The sequence below is a fragment of the Thalassophryne amazonica genome, unplaced genomic scaffold (genome assembly GCF_902500255.1).
Source record: "Thalassophryne amazonica unplaced genomic scaffold, fThaAma1.1, whole genome shotgun sequence".
Lineage (NCBI taxonomy): Eukaryota > Metazoa > Chordata > Actinopteri > Batrachoidiformes > Batrachoididae > Thalassophryne > Thalassophryne amazonica.
Window position 1 is genome coordinate 8,510 of NW_022986377.1, and position 17,426 is coordinate 25,935.

The window sequence follows — 17,426 nt, forward strand, 5'->3', positions numbered from 1 at the left end:
ACAGACAGAAATACAGAAACCTTTTAATTTCTATATATTCAGTAGAATTTAGGGTACAGTTGGAAATAGGTTTAATTTCCATTCTTTCTGCCTTCCTCGTGTTCCTTTTCCCCTTTTCTTGTTTTGCACTCCGGCTGTAAGGAAAGCTGGTTTACGCTCAAACACAATAAACACAATAGGGGGCGGTAATGCACGTTTACTCTGGTTGTCACACGCCATAACACTTGAAGAAGAAGAAGAGGAAGTCGACGCTCGATTAGCTAATTGTTTACTAACGGAAAATTCCGATTATAGCAGTTTAAGCTTCACTTTTTATGTTTCTGATTTACTTCTCAAAGAGCTCCAGAGGCACAACACTGTACAGTAAACCAGAAGAAGAAAAGAGGAAGTAAGCGCCCAGCAGAGACGGTGTTTAAACTGTGGTTAACTGCTACTAGTAAGTCTGTTAGCTGTTCTGTTAAATGGGCCGCCACAGCAGATCTGAGCTGCTTGCTGATTTGGCGCAAGCTTTACGCCGGATGTGGCAGGGGTGGAGTTTGAACCACTCTGTTAAAGTAAGAAAGAAAGATATTCACAGATTCGAACCTCATCTACGTCTCTATTTATCCTCAGTAACTGCCGGTGGGCATCACACTGAGCACATCTCCCTACATTAAGCAAAAAAAACCCAAAAACACAAAAAACATATGCACAAACTAAAAATGACCTAAAAATGACAAAATAACCTACCATCCCTGGTTTTCAAGACCAGGCACCTAAGTGACTCTACTCTATTCTACTCTTCCTTTTTTAGATATACCTTAGTATACACTAGTATAATTCTACTTTAGAACTGGAAAATATTACAGAAGACATACCTTACTGAATTTTCATTGTTCTGAACAAGCAGGAGGCTGACAAACAGAAGCTTAGGGACTGTGCACAAAGTGCAAAAATGAAAGGAAGTGATTCCGTAGCTGTTAAATGGATCAGAGCACTGAAACAGTTACCTGTCAATGCTCATCAAAGGCAAATCAACTGGTGTCAGCAATCAGCTCTATAGACCGTTTCATGGATACGTCCATGTTTGGCTTGGTGCGGTGCACGTTGGGATTGTTTGGGGACCACACCTGCTCGAACATGTTGTAGAAGTTGTGATCCTTCAGTGTTATCTTGTAATTAAGTCATAAAACCTTGCTGAATCTATTTGTACTCATTTGTCGTGCCAGTGTGTGTCTGAGCTTGAGAGCATAATGGGTGGGGCTGATTATTATTATTTTCTTTTTTAAGCAGAGAGTCCACAATTTATTCATCAACCTCTGTCAAAGCCATTTAACAATGTCAATCGTGACTCACCTGTCTGCTGATTAAAGACCAGGGCCCATATGCAAGAAGTAGCCTCAGGCTAAAAATAGCTCCTTCTGCTTCTTCTTCTTCTTCGTGTTTAATGGCATTTGGCAACCAGCTTCTATGGAGCATTACCGCCACCAACAGGACTGCAGTGTTGGTCAGGAGTCTAACATCCCCAAAACCAAAAAACCAAAAAAAAAAAAAAAAAGCCATTGACTCATATCCTGTGTAGTAAGCCTGTAAAAAATAGCTCCTAATGATGTTATTCTAAGAAAAATCTTATAATTTCTCAAATTCTTAGACATTTCTTAGAATTTTCCCTTGGTAAGATGAAAGTTGTCCACAGAGCTCCTAAGGTGCAAAACTGGTAAGAGTAGTGAGAAGGACTTTTTAGGAAGCCGTGTCTTAAGCAGACAAGTTGGCGGAAAAGACAGAGAGGAAGCAGATATATTCTCTGTAGGATGACAGTGTCAATAACACACAACCTGCTTGATCTACATAATTATTTTACGTTAATTTGCTGTCAATGTATTTATAAATTGTTTAGTTTCTTATATTCACACATTAATATTATCATTATTATTATTATTATCAGTATTATTGATATTATTACTTCTATTTTGTCATTTGATTTTTAAATGGACAACAATGGAAATAAGTGTTTTCACTTTCTTGTGTCATGCATGCAATTTTAACATTCATTCATTCATTCATCTTCTACCGCTTAGTCCAGTCAAGGGTTGCGGGGGGCTGGAGCCTATCCCAGCAGTCATAGGGCGCGAGGCGGGGTACACCCAGGACAGGATGCCAGTCTGTCACAGGGCCACAAACAGACAAACAAACACAGACACACCCACACACACATCTAAGGACAATTTTAAAGATTCCAATCCACCTAACCCGCATGTCTTTGGATGTGGGAGGAAACCTGAGCACCCGGAGGAAACCCAGGCAAACATGGGGAGAACATGCAGGATCCACACAGAAAGGTCACGGGAAGTGAACCCACGACCTTCTCGCTGTGAGGCAACAGTGTTAACCACTAAGCCACCGTGCTGCCCCAATTTTAACATATTTAATTTTATTATGTACTTACATTGAACTTATTAATAAACTCACGCACCCACACACTTTTAATATAAAGATAATTGGCATGTGAATGAGATATGTTCAAACATCAAACTGTGTAACAATTCATTTTTATGGTGAGCTGTGTGAAACAATGAAAGACAAACAAGAGCTTTTGTCTTTTTGGCACTCTGCCACTAGGAGGCGCTCCTATTTTTCAGATAAAACAACAGGGACAGCATCAAACCCGATACACTTTTCACAAAAACACAATAAATCAACAACACTAACAACATTTTTTAAACTTACATGAACCACAATAGCAACATTTAAAACCCCAAAACCCAGAACTCCCATAATGCATTGCAGCACAAGAATTTACAGGTTTAGCATCGGCCCGGTGATCGCTCCAATTTAATTTTGCTGAGTATCATCATCATCATGACATTAATTTATTTTCACGATTACACATTTCTTAATGCAGTTATATGATTGGTTGATTTTACTGTTCATTCATATGTAGGAGCCCAGAGTGCATTTATTTTTTTATTTCCCCTTCTCTTTCCGTGACAACCAATCACAGCTCTTACAGGACCACATCGTACCTCGCAACATGGTGACCCCCACCTCCTCACTAAGATAGGAGTTTCTGTCAACTCCTTGTCCAGAGTTGCTCTCAGACACCTCTTGGGTCTCTCTGAGGCTGGGAGTCCTTGCCAGGATATTTTAGGCTAAGTTAGGAGCTCTTTGAGAGGACTTTGAGATGCACCGAGCATACGGGCCCAGGACTCTTGTCTGTTGTTGGGGCAAGAAAAGAATCTGCTCTTACACAGTGTGACACATGCAGTTATTATTAGTTCCTCAATAATGTGTCTTTTTCTGTGGGGCATTGCACGATCCTCTGGTGTGACTCATCCCATCTGTTCAAAAGCACAGATTTCTATTTACTCACTAAATTTGAGGATCAGGCAATCTGCTCATTTGCTGGCTGTTGTCAGAGTGCCGCCATCTTGGTTAGCATCTGACAACCAGACATGACCAGAAATCGATGGGCATGATCAATGTTTTCAAGAGCGTTTCACTATAAATCTGCATTTTCCGTGCTTTTGCTGTGCTGTTACATTTATTCAAACTCAGTCCCACATTTGTACAGACTCTATTTGTCAAAACAGATACAGAAGATCGGACTATTTATATAATAGACTTGAATGAATTTGTTGGTCCCAGTTCAGATGTCGTGAAGCAGATAGAAAATAATATCATAATCGTAATATCATCAGTTTGTCAAACACACTATATCTGCCGGCCGGTTATTTTTCTAGATCAGAAAAATAATGTTCATATGGATAGAAATGAGGCTGTAGCTTGTTGTCTACCTTCCTGAGGGTAGAAAGTAGTGGATTTATTGAGCTGTGAACTTTGAATCTGTGAATATTTTTCTACCTTTACCCAAGTGAACAAACCAGGAACCAAGTGCACTAACGATTTGGTCACCACCCATTCATTATAAAAAAGAGATCACCATTCAGCGGCGTGAGTGTTCTGCCCTGAGAGCTGCAGTGGAGAGAGACCCTCTTGGAAGAAAAGCGGGTGATTCTCACGAAATCCAGATTTGAAAGGATTCCAACTTCAAAATTTTCAAAAGACATTTGAAGACAAATGTCCAATTAAGCATCCAAGATTAATATCTGAACTTACTAAAACATTATTATTAGACATTATTTTGGGAATTTTGTATAAAATTACAAGTATTTTAGATATTGAGTGCAGAGAAAAATATCATTACCGCAACATGAAATCACATCAAATATATTGTTACATACTTTTATTTTTAGTTATTTTTAAAGTAGGTTATTAACACTTATGTCAAGATGTATATATGCCTCAGGAAAGATTACTTTGTTATATTTCTAAATAAAAAAAAAAAAAAATCATAATTTGTCTCATTACCGCAACATACCTAATGATTTATATCATGTTATATAATGTTATATAATGTTTTTTGTTAAAGGGATTAAATAAGTAATCCTATAAATTGTATCAACAGAATTACAAACTAAAAACAATTTTCTAATTATTAAATAATTTGCAAATAAACATATTGCGGTATTGACAGTGTTTCGGAAATGAAATTCACTGTTTCAGAAATGAGACTCAGTGCAACACATTCATAGATCAGCAATGATTCATATTTAACACACATTGTCACTATTTATAGAATATATTTTTATAAACAAAAACATTTCCATTCAATTAATTTCATTCAATTCATTTAGTTGTATATTCAATATGAGTCAGTTGTATAACTTAGAATGAGTCAGTCACACAACATACAACAAATTAAGTAAAAGTAAACAAGTAATTGCAGTGTATCACAAACACACAACATTCAGTGTAAAATAGAACGGTAATGAATCTTAACCCATTTTTTATTTAGAACTATAGATTTAATGGAATAGTAGGCCAGTTCATTTATGTACGCCTTTTGCGCTTTGCCCATATATCAGGCAAAACACAGAAATGGCGGGCAGAGGAGGTGACAGGAAGTGGTTCCGGAATTATGTCCCTAATGTCCTGACTGTAGTACCAGACCCTTTCTAGCACTAGATAACAATGGGATGTAGAGGGCTATGTAAGTACGCAAAGATGATTTGTGAGAATGTCCAAAAAGGGAAATTAACTTATCAAACTTACTTATTTATAGTAATATTTAACTTAACCTTTGACTTACTTGATGTATTTTCATGGTTCTTGGAACTGCTTTAATTTGTGGAGGAACCAATTCAATTCAATTTCAATTTATTAATTTATATAGCGCCAAATCACGACAAAGTCGCCCCAGGGCGCTTCACATAATTCACAACAACACAAATTAATCTAAATTCAAAATTAAAAGCAAGAAAAGCACAGTTAAAAGATAAAACATAGGAGAATAAAAAGAAATTACAAAGAAAACACAAACAGATTAAAAAATTAATGATAAGACAGTCTAAGAAAGTGGGTCTTCAGTCTTGATTTAAAAATCTCCACCGTGTCAGACTGCCGAATAACAGCAGGTAGATCATTCCAAAGAGCCGGACCACGGTAGGAGAAGGCTCTATACCCCACAGATTTTTTGTTAATTCTCGGAACACACAGAAGCCCTGTGCCCTGCGAACGCAAAGGCCTCGCAGGTACGTAGGGCTTAACCAAGTCCGCCAAGTAGGAAGGCGCCAGTCCATGAACAATTTTATAAACCAACAATAAAACTTTAAAATCCAATCTGGCAGAAACCGGTAGCCAATGAAGGGATGCCAGAATGGGAGTAATGTGGTCAAACCTTCTACTTTGTGTCAGAATTCTGGCAGCAGCATTCTGCACCAACTGAAGCCCTCGAATGCTAGACTGCGGCAGGCCAGAGAATAAAGCATTACAATAATCCAATCTAGAAGAGACAAATGTGTGAATCAGAGTCTTAGCATCAGCCATAGACAGGATGGGGCGAATCTTTGCTATATTTCTCAGATGAAAGAAAGCAGTCCTCGTAATGTCCCTAATGTGGAGGTCAAAGGACAACGTAGGATCAAAGATTACCCCAAGGTTCCTCACTTTGTCAGTATGATGTATAACACATGAACCTAGGCTAAGCGCCAGCTGATCAAATTGGTGCCGATGTCTTGCTGGGCCAAGAACCATCATTTCAGTCTTATCCGAGTTCAAAAGTAGAAAGTTGCTAGACATCCAACTTCTCACTGCTGCAAGACATTCCTGTGAAGATTTTATGTGGACAGGATTTCCAGCAGCTATCGGCATATACAGCTGAGTATCATCAGCATAACAATGAAAAGCAACCCCGAAACGCCGCAAAATGTTCCCAAGGCGTGCCATATACAGGGAAAAAAGCAAGGGACCCAGAACGGATCCCTGCGGAACCCCGAACTTCATGCCCTTAAAGTCAGAGGTAGTGTCATTGCACAAAACACAATGGGAACGACCAGACAGATAAGACGTCAGCCACACAAGAGCAGTTCCAGTAATCCCGAAACAGTTTTCTAGCCTATCAAGTAGAATATGATGATCAACTGTGTCAAACGCAGCACTGAGATCCAACAACACCAATGCTGTAGTAGTATCCGAGTCCATTGCTCGCAGAAGATCATTAACTACTTTAATAAGTGCTGTTTCTGTGGAGTGATGTCTTCTAAAAGCAGACTGCAGTGGCTCAAAAAGGTCATTCTCAGTAAGATAGTCCACAAGCTGCCGTGAAACCACCTTTTCCAGAATTTTAGAGCAGAATGATAGATTTGATATCGGCCTATACGACTGCAGATTTAAAACAATTTGGAACAGATCCAGAGTTTAAAGAAAGGTTAACAATTTCCAGCACAGTTGGCCCAAGAATGGGCCAAAGATCCTTAAACAATTTTGTTGGTATAGGATCAAATAAACAAGTTGTGCTTCTAGTAGACATCACGAGTTTCGTCAGCACACCTTGTAAGATACTGTTAAATTCCGTGAATCTAGGTAGCACCTCAGTAGTAGTCCCCAGCTCAGTAGCTGGATACAATGATTCAACCAAAGTATGCTGAGATGTGCTCAACCTAATATCTTCTATTTTCTTTTTGAAATAGTCCAGAAAGTCCTGTGCTGAAAAAGGAGAACGACCAACAGGTGGCTGTCCATGAATAAGAAATGCCACCGTATTAAACAAGAACTCTGAGTTATGCTTGTTTTTGTTGATCAATTCAGAATAATACGCCTGCTTCGTAGCCAATAAAGCATGCTTATAATCTAAAATAGCTTCACGCCACGCAAGGTGAAACACCTCTAATTTGGAACTACGCCATTTCCGTTCCAACCCTGTAGCCTTCTTCCTAAGGTCATGCAAATAACTATTGAACCAGGGTGTCTGTGCTTTGGGAAGGCGTGGCTTTAATAGAGGAGGCACAATCTTATCAAGTGTGGTTTTTAGCACTAAATTCAGGCTATCTGCAAGACTGTCTACTGACTGAAATTTCATCAACCTTGAAGTTAGGATTTCAGGTAGTCTTGCTTCGAGTTCAGTCAAAGTTGAAGGTTTAATTTGTCGCCGCAATGATAGGCAAGGTTGTTGCTCCACTAAACGCGGCAGCGTAATTGTAAACCTAATAAGCGAGTGGTCAGAGACCGCGGATGCAAGCGGCAGGATGTCGATATTTGTGACAGCAAGGCCACGTGCAAGAACCAAATCCAGAGTATTACCACTGATATGCATTGAACCATGAACGAACTGCTGAAATCCTAATGCATCCATGATTTCCATAAATGATTTACCGAGGGGATCAGAGAGCTTATTTATATGAATGTTAAAGTCACCAATAATCAAAATGTTGTCAACACTAGTTGAAAGACTAGAGATGAACGTGCCAAATTCATCTAAAAAATCAGAGCATGGGCCAGGAGGCCTGTAGACAGTGACAATATAACATAGCTGATTTCCAGTTTTATGACCCTGACAGTACTTAGCATCATGGGCATAACGGAGAATCAGATGCTCAATGAATTATATTTCTGACCCCCAACAGTTACTAAAGTAAACCTGGATTTATAAATAAAAGCAACACCCCCGCCTTTCCTCACATCACGTGAAACGTTACTAAAAGTGTACTCCGGTGGGCAGGCCTCATTCAGAGGAAGGACAGCTGTGGATTTAATCCAGGTTTCACATAATCCAATCATATCCAGACGATGATCCACAATTAAGTCATTCACCAGCAGTGACTTCAGAGACAATGATCTGATGTTAATGAGACCCAAACTAAGGATATCGGTGGGATCAGCAGGTTTTAATGAGGTCATGCGGAAGTTCTGCTCCTCAGCAGCCAGTGACGCAGCGTGTTTCAACGGCCGGAGGAGCTCAGGTGAAACGCCGCGTCTGAGAGCCCGCAGACGACAGCACCGGCGTAAAAACTCCACAGCCCGGCGAGAGGCAGCAGCAGGAAGCTGCGGCACAAACGGGCACAGCTTTAGCGGAGCCGGTCCGGTCATCAGTTCAGGAACAGGACGAATCCAGCAGCCTCTCGTGCGCAGCGCGCGCTCCCACGCCCAAAAATATCATCCATCACAGAGGAGGCGAGGATCAGACCCTCTAGTGAAGGCTGCCAGGTAAAACTTAAGTTTCACCAACACACCGCTCCACTTTCCGCGCCTTCTAAAGTGCCTCCTCCGGAGAGGAACGCAAGGAAAACGGAGCAGGTGGAGCGGGACGTCTGCGAGCACAGGTGGCAGAGCAGGGCGGGGCCCTCCAAGCCCGGACCCAGACGACAGCAGCGGCTCATAAAGAGCATTAATGTCCAAGAGAGACTGGCGACCGTACACAAGCAAGGCTGAAGTGTGCCGGCAGAACACACAGAGCAAAAACACAGCAACAAATAGCAAAAAACTCGACGACCGACAGGGCTGACGGCATGCCAAACACACAGGCGCCATCTTGCCAAACACCCAATTCATTGCTCTCCTTAATTTTTTCCTCTGACACCTTGTAGAGAGTCACAGATGAATTATTTTGTAGTTGGTTAAATAGAGAATCAGCATCTGGAATGCTGGTTTCATTTCAATGCTGGTTGAGACGACTCTATCTGCCAGGTTTTTTAAGGCCCCACCAATGCCGTCTGGTGCACCTTTTCCATGTGATGCCTCTGTGAAATTCCATGTTATCCACTGAAACCCATGCATGAACGACACAGTGGAGGCCAGATAGAATGAAGTCTTGCTTCTGTACTGGGAGGTTGGGCCATCTGCTATTATACAAGTAATAACTTTTCTGAATCCAATATTTGTCTGTGTTGGACTGTTTCTCTATGTTGGACTGTTATATTTAATTGATGCCATCCATCAATTGTTATGTTCTCCACCCCTCTCCCAAATTAAGCAAACTGCAATAATGCTGTTGCGGAGTATGAGTGACCTTGAACTTTCCTGCCCTCTTTCAAGGCACTATGAGGCCTAGCTAAACTTTACCTAGCTGTTTATATTTAGACCATGATGAGGTAAATATTAATCAAGAATTTTAAAAAATTAAAATTTTAAATGTTAAAAGCTTTGCATATCGGTAATGAGACATGAAAAGTTGTGTATGAACTTTCAAATTTTATCTGGAGAGAAATAAAATGAGGTGCTTACCTGGTGGCCATCTTGGGTGTCACTGGAAATTATGTCCCCCCCACTCAGAATTCCTTGATTATAAAAGTTCCTTGTGGACTTAAATGATCATTAAAAATTGTTGCGGAGGATGAGAAAATTGGTGGTGGACAAAGTTCTTTTCCTTAAAATTTTCACTTTTTTTTTTTTTTTTTTTTTTTACAAATGAATACCAAATATCACGTTTATTTACTGTAACTATTTGTAGTATAACATGCACTGAAAGTTTATCATGCTTATTTTTATTAAGTATTAAAATTAGTATTTCGAAGAACCTAAATTCAGTAATGGACTCGCAGTAATGAGAATTATACTATTAAATGTGAAAAAACAACAAAAAATATTTTAATGACGTTCACTTTAAATCATGTGCAACATAGTCTATAATGATATGTTTATAACTGTATCCTTATAATTGTGATAGCAGTTATTTTATTTGTCAAAATGCTTCATGCCACCTAGTAAGTCTGATTTCATGAGAATCACCCAATTGCGCTTAATCAGTGAAGTTCCACAAAAACCACACATGAAGGATATATTTTTTCTTTCCTTTTTTACATGAGGGGCCGTAACTTCAGCTTGTCGGTGAGCCCACGTGACATAACGGAGGACATTATCTTTAACTTCAGTTAATGAAGTGTCTGAGGGTTGGCTGCCCCTCGGAAAAGCCACGTTAATGAGGAACGAATAAAAACTCTGGTGGGACACAGTGGACGAGCCTCATTTATTGATCGCACCAAAGTCCTGGTTAGTGACTTTAATCAACAAAAAAGGAGTCACAATTGATATCTTTAAATGGCTTTGATGACGTTTACTGGCGGTGCGCTACGTTTGTTTTACGAGTGAGAGCATTTTACCGTTTAAATGTGAATAAGCCAGTTTCAAGTTTCTCAGTGCGCATGCAAAATTTGACTTACTCTCTTAAAAAATGTTCTGGGGGAAGCACCCCCAGACCCCCTAGAATCAAGACTACACCTCTGCCCCACCACCGCCCTTTTATGTACCTTTATGTTCAGGTTTTGCATTCTTTTTATGCTTTGTCTCTCTCTCTCCTTAGAGGCTATTTAGAATAAATTTGTATACTGTATTGAGGAAAAAACAGTGTGTGCCCCCACTACGCCACATTTTAGGGAATTACTGGCATTGATTTTTGCCAGGAAAAAATTTTAGTCAGATGAAAATTTATTGCTTTAACCCACGCCTTAGGACAAGTAACCCTGGCAGTTTACTTGTCCTATAGGAAAAGCTGGTTATCCGGATGACCCGTGAATGAGATTCAAATTAAATATTTATCACATTGTACTTTTCTCTGACTTGTTACTTAATAAAGTCCTGTCATACTTCTTTTGTTTGTAAGTACTTTAATATTCCAACTTAAGAATTGCAGCTGAAATAGAAAAATCATTACATTTCAACATTTTCTGGGACTGAAATTCAGATTAAATATTTATCACATCTACTTTGCTGTGACATATTACTTCATGAAAAAGTTAATACTGTCACTCTCCTGTGTGGGTAAAATTCAATTTCCAAAAAATAATTTTTTTTTTTACATACTGCATGCATAGCCTCTAGCCTTTTAATCTATTAACCAAGACATAGCTCATAATGTTTCTCTCCTGTGATTGTTCATAATTGTGGAAAAAATGAAAATAATTGGTAAATGCCAAGATGCATCTGCTTCTCTCCTGTGTGTTTTCTAAATTCATCACTGTTCAATGCATGATCATTTGCCAGTATGTTTTTTGATAAAGCAAATCAAATTATTTTATTTCAACATTTAAAAATGACTTACTGGTCCACAATAGAAAGAAAATCCCGACAGACATGGCAGTATATTGTGTTGTCCTCTTCCTTGTGCCCCAGCCACGGATAATCCTGTGTCCAGCTACTCACAAACTTCCTCTCTCTTCCTTTCTCTTCATACCTCTTCTTTGAAGCTTCTACACTTGCAGGGGTTGATGCTTTGCGTTTGACTGGTGTTTTCCCTGGTATCTGGCCCAGTTTCGGAGGTTTTAGAAAAGACATTCTGTTCAATATATTCTTCAAAAGGCGTGTTAATCGATGGGATGTTCATTATCTAATGTTTCCCGCCACAGCATCTTGCAAGAAGATGCTACGAACGAGAGGGTGACATGGTAGTAGATTTTCACTCCTGTCCCATCCCACTCCCACAGAAAAATTCCTGTCCCATCCCAATCCCGGGCCAGAGTAAAAAAAAAAAAAAAAATTCCTGTCCCATCCCACTCCTGGTAAAATGACTCCCGCTCCCATTCAGAATGACTCCCGCTCCTGTACCGCTCCCATTTTTTCCTTCTTTTAGTTTTTAGGCTTTAGTGTTCTGCAGTTTTATTTCAGAAGATGTGGCAACAGAAACAGTTCATCTGTGGTAATACAGGGAGACACTTATTGCCTTAATCCCAAAAAAAAAAAAAAAGTCACTAAAAGACACAAAACATAAATAATTCATGGCCTGTGGTTTTATAGTTTTTCAAAATGTGGTGGTGATGGACACGTAATGATCCTGACATTTACTTTGTCTTCTATTTCTGTAAGTGCAGACTGTATGAAACCAACATATTTCATGTTTTGTGAAATCAGCTTTATTTTTTTGTTAATATATATCCATTCCTACATTTGAGGCCTGCAACATTTTCCAAGAAAAAAAGGTTGGGACAGGGCAGTTTATTGTTAATGGAAGAATTAGTTAATATTTACAGCCAGTTTTCTTGGGAAATGTCAGAGGATGAATACATAAACATTTCCAACTCACTGAATATTTCTTAGACTTTATTTACATCAATCATTCAGAAATACAAACAGTGTGGTACTTTATGGTAAATCTGTGTCAGGTAGGCAGTTGTCAAAAACAAAATGTCCATGCTGGAAGAAGACACAACCACCAAGACACAACTTTGGAAGAATGTTTGGCTTCTGTGGGTGTGAGTGGAGAAACTTGGAATATAACAACATTTTTATTTTATCTTCATTTTACATACAGTCCCTACTTTTTTATTTGTGGTTGTTTCTGTTCCATTTCTGAAATTAAAGAACTGCTATAAGGAAAAGTGTTAACATTTTATTGTTTTTTAAAACCAAACTCTTATAAAGAAGGAAAAAATACACAAATGTGCAGGAAAAACTGAACACTGCAGACTGATTTGACTGGTGATTTTTGAAAATAATAAGCGGTAACTTACTTTGAAATAAATGAAACTCAGAGCTGCAGCCTAATTTGAAAAAGAAAAATCAGCAGCTTGTATTTTTATTCAGACTAGAGTTCATTTCCTCTTTTTTTTCTCCTCCTCAGTCACGTTTTGTGCTTGAACATTAAACAACTACATTAAGTCATCTAAAATAAATATCTTTGTAAAATAACAGCCTGTTAAAGTTCACAGTTCTCAGCTGCTTTATGTGATTTCTGCTTCTGAACATCACTGCAGAGTTTCTACACATCAGGATTTTTTAATCACACGTGCGATTTTTATTCTGTTCATTCATACAGTAGTGTTCAGAATAATAGTAGTGCTATGTGACTAGAAAGATTAATCCAGGTTTTGAGTATATTTCTTATTGTTACATGGGAAACAAGGTACCAGTAGATTCAGTAGATTCTCACAAATCCAACAAGGCAAAGCATTCATGATATGCACACTCTTAAGGCTATGAAATTGGGCTATTAGTAAAAAAAAAAAGTAGAAAAGGGGGTGTTCACAATAATACAACCCCTGGCAAAAATTATGGAATCACCGGCCTCGGAGGATGTTCATTCAGTTGTTTAATTTTGTAGAAAAAAAGCAGATCACAGACATGACACAAAACTAAAGTCATTTCAAATGGCAACTTTCTGGCTTTAAGAAACACTATAAGAAGAATAAGAAAAAAATTGTGGCAGTCAGTAACGGTTACTTTTTTAGACCAAGCAGAGGGGAAAAAAATATGGAATCACTCAATTCTGAGAAAAAAATTATGGAATCAAGAAAAACAAAAGAACGCTCCAACACATCACTAGTATTTTGTTGCACCACCTCTGGCTTTTATAACAGCTTGCAGTCTTTGAGGCATGGACTTAATGAGTGACAAACAGTACTCTTCATCAATCTGGCTCCAACTTTCTCTGTTGCCAGATCGGCTTTGCAGGTTGGAGCCTTGTCATGGACCATTTTCTTCAACTTCCACCAAAGATTTTCAATTGGATTAAGATCCGGACTATTTGCAGGCCATGACATTGACCCTATGTGTCTTTTTGCAAGGAATGTTTTCACAGTTTTTGCTCTATGGCAAGATGCATTATCATCTTGAAAAATGATTTCATCATCCCCAAACATCCTTTCAATTGATGGGATAAGAAAAGTGTCCAAAATATCAACGTAAACTTGTGCATTTATTGATGATGTAATGACAGCCATCTCCCCAGTGCCTTTACCTGACATGCAGCCCCATATCATCAATGACTGTGGAAATTTACATGTTCTCTTCAGGCAGTCATCTTTATAAATCTCATTGGAACGGCACCAAACAAATGTTCCAGCATCATCACCTTGCCCAATGCAGATTCGAGATTCATCATTGAATATGACTTTCATCCAGTCATCCACAGTCCACGATTGCTTTTCCTTAGCCCATTGTAACCTTGTTTTTTTCTGTTTAGGTGTTAATGATGGCTTTCATTGAGCTTTTCTGTATGTAAATCCCATTTCCTGTAGGCGGTTTCTTACAGGTCGGTCACAGACGTTGACTCCAGTTTTCCTCCCATTCGTTCCTCATTTGTTTTGTTGTGCATTTTCGATTTTTGAGACATATTGCTTTAAGTTTTCTGTCTTGACACTTTGATGTCTTCCTTGGTCTTACCAGTATGTTTGCCTTTAACAACCTTCCCATGTTGTTTGTATTTGGTCCAGAGTTTAGACACAGCTGACTGTGAACAACCAACATCTTTTGCAACATTGCGTGATGATTTACCCTCTTTTAAGAGTTTGATAATCCTCTCTCTTTGTTTCAATTGACATCTCTCGTGTTGGAGCCATGATTCATGTCAGTCCACTTGGTGCAACAGCTCTCCAAGGTGTGATCACTCCTTTTTAGATGCAGACTAATGAGCAGATCTGATTTGATGCAGGTGTTAGTTTTGGGGATGAAAATTTACAGGGTGATTCCATAATTTATTCCTCAGAATTGAGTGAGTCCATATTTTTTTTCCCTCTGCTTGGTCTAAAAAAGTAACTGTTACTGACTGCCACAATTGTTTTTTTTCCTGATTTCTTATAGTGTTTCTTAAAGCCAGAAAGTTGCCATTTGAAATGACTTTAGTTTTGTGTCATGTCTGTGATCTGTTTTTTTTCTACAAAATTAAACAACTGAATGAACATCCTCTGAGGCCAATCTCCAATGCTTTAAAATGGACAAAGAAACCAGAGACGTGTGGAAGAAAATGGAAAACAACCATCAAAATGGATAGAAGAATAACCAGAATGGCAAAGGCTCACCCATTGATCAGCTCCAGGATGATCAAAGACAGTCTGGAGTTACCTGTAAGTGCTGTGACAGTTAGAAGACGCCTGTGTGAAGCTAATTTATTTGCAAGAATCCCCCGCAAAGTCCCTCTGTTAAATAAAAGACGTGCAGAAGAGGTTACAATTTGCCAAAGAACACATAAACTGGCCTAAAGAGAAATGGAGGAATATTTTGTGGACTGATGAGAGTAAAATTGTTCTTTTTGGGTCCAAGGGCCGCAGACAGTTTGTGAGATGACCCCAAACTCTGAATTCAAGCCACAGTTCACACTGAAGACAGTGAAGCATGGTGGTGCAAGCATCGTGATATGGGCATGTTTCTCCTACTATGGTGTTGGGCCTATATATCACATACCAGGTATCATGGATCAGTTTGGATATGTCAGAATACTTGAAGAGGTCATGTTGCCTTATGCTGAAGAGGACATGCCCTTGAAATGGGTGTTTCAACAAGACAGTGACCCCAAGCACACTAGTAACCGAGAAAACCAAACCAACAAAATTAATGCCTCGCAGATGTGAAGAAATCATGAAAAACTGTGGTTATACAACTAAATACAAGTGTAGTGATTCACAGGATTGCTAAAAAAACAGTTTGAACATAATAGTTTTGAGTTTGTAGAGTCAACAGCAGATGCTACTATTATTGTGAACACCCCCTTTTCTACTTTCTCGAGGTGGTGATGAAAAGATGCAGTTTGTTACCAACCAGAATACACTTTGGCTCCATAGTGTGGAACACTCCAGCACATGATCCCAACCCTGAGATGAGATCTTCAATGCAATAACAAGTTTTGATCAGATCTGACACACCTCCATACTGCTTTATTTTATGTTATAATGAATGTTGTTGGTAATTCTGTCCATTTAAATTCCTCCTTGCAGACATGCAGCAGCTGCTGGTGAGTAAAGAAAACGTTCTCCCTGAGCTGCAAGAATGGAATCAAAATCTGGATCAACCGGACTCAAAGCCTCCAAACATTAAAGAGGAACAGGAGGAACTCTGGGTTGGTCAGGAGGGAAAGCATCTTCATGGCCTGGAGGAGGCTGATCTCACTAAGTTCCCTTCCACTGCTGTCTGTGTGACGAGTGAAGATGAAGAAAAACCACAGTCATCACAGCTTCATCAAAGCCGAAGAAACGAGAGCACAGAAGTGGAGCTTCTTTCCAGCAACTCCACTGATCCCAGAACAGTGAAAACAGAAGCTAATGGAGACGACTGTGGAGGGTCACAACCAGCCAGAGACGGGTTCCAACCACATCCTGATGGTACGAGTTCTGACACACACACTGATGACACCATCGGTGTCAACCTGAGTCCAGACAGGACAAAGCGGGTGCAGGTTTCTTTGTAACCACCAACTCCACCAGATGATTTCACTGATGAACCCGTCTGCTGTTAAACAGTGAAATCACCTGCACCCTCTTCATCCTGGCTGGAGTCGGATTGACACCGATGTGACACACAAACTTCATGTAATTCCTAAGTTTGAGACTTTGTGTCTTGAGGTCATGATGTATAAGCCATATAGGAAGTTTAGTGATACTCAGGCCAGTACATCTGCATTAATATATGTCATAACTGATAACTGATCGACTGTCTGACTGACTCCCTGTAAATCGGCTATCTGAGATTAAATTGGACTTGTCTTTTATTTATATATTTTTACTGAGTTGTAATATAAAGACATTGAAGTGTTAAAATGCAAGTTAAAAAAGTCCTGTTATGATCACAGATTTAGTTACACAATATTTTACCTCAAAATACCACGATAAACAGTAGTATTAAGATATTATCGGCAATCCTGTTTTAAGATGTTTTAAGATAAGATAAACTTTATTGATCTCACAGAGGAGAAATTAACGTTACATCAGCTCTTAAAAACACACAAGGTGGGTGCAAGTAGAGAAAAATGTGCATCAAACAGCGTGTGCAAGGATAAGCAATAATAATAATACTTGTAACAGTACAAGACATAAGAAAATGAGGTAGAAATAGAATCTGTATGTATATATATATATATATATATATATATATATATTATATATATATATATATATACATACAGATTCTATATATATATATTCTATATAATTCTGTATATATATTATATATATATATATATATATATATATATATACGAGGTCTGTTAGAAAAGTATCCGACCTTTTTATTTTTTCAAAAACCTGATGAATTTGAATCACGTGTGCTTGCATGAGCCAACCTTGAACCTTCGTTCACGTGTGAGTATTTTCACGCCTGTCGATTGTGTCATTTGCTTGCAAGCAGCCTTTGAGTGAGGATGGGTGGAGTCTCTCGTCGTTTTTTCTTTGCAAGGAAATGGCGGAACAACTGGA

The 17,426-nt window shown here is 38.9% G+C and overlaps 1 protein-coding gene across 1 annotated transcript in view; it reads left to right on the forward strand.

Annotated features, from left to right (window-relative positions):
- Positions 1 to 239: 239 nt before the first annotated feature.
- LOC117506146 (zinc finger protein with KRAB and SCAN domains 8-like) overlaps positions 240 to 17,426 on the forward strand; it is a gene marked incomplete at its 3' end in the record, with an annotated part of 34,903 nt that continues 17,716 nt past the window's right edge. Inside the window, exons 1-2 of the mRNA XM_034165649.1 lie at positions 240 to 436; positions 15,746 to 16,337. Coding sequence (XP_034021540.1) covers positions 15,956 to 16,337 — 382 coding nt within the window. The remainder of the gene's footprint in view (positions 437 to 15,745; positions 16,338 to 17,426) is intronic.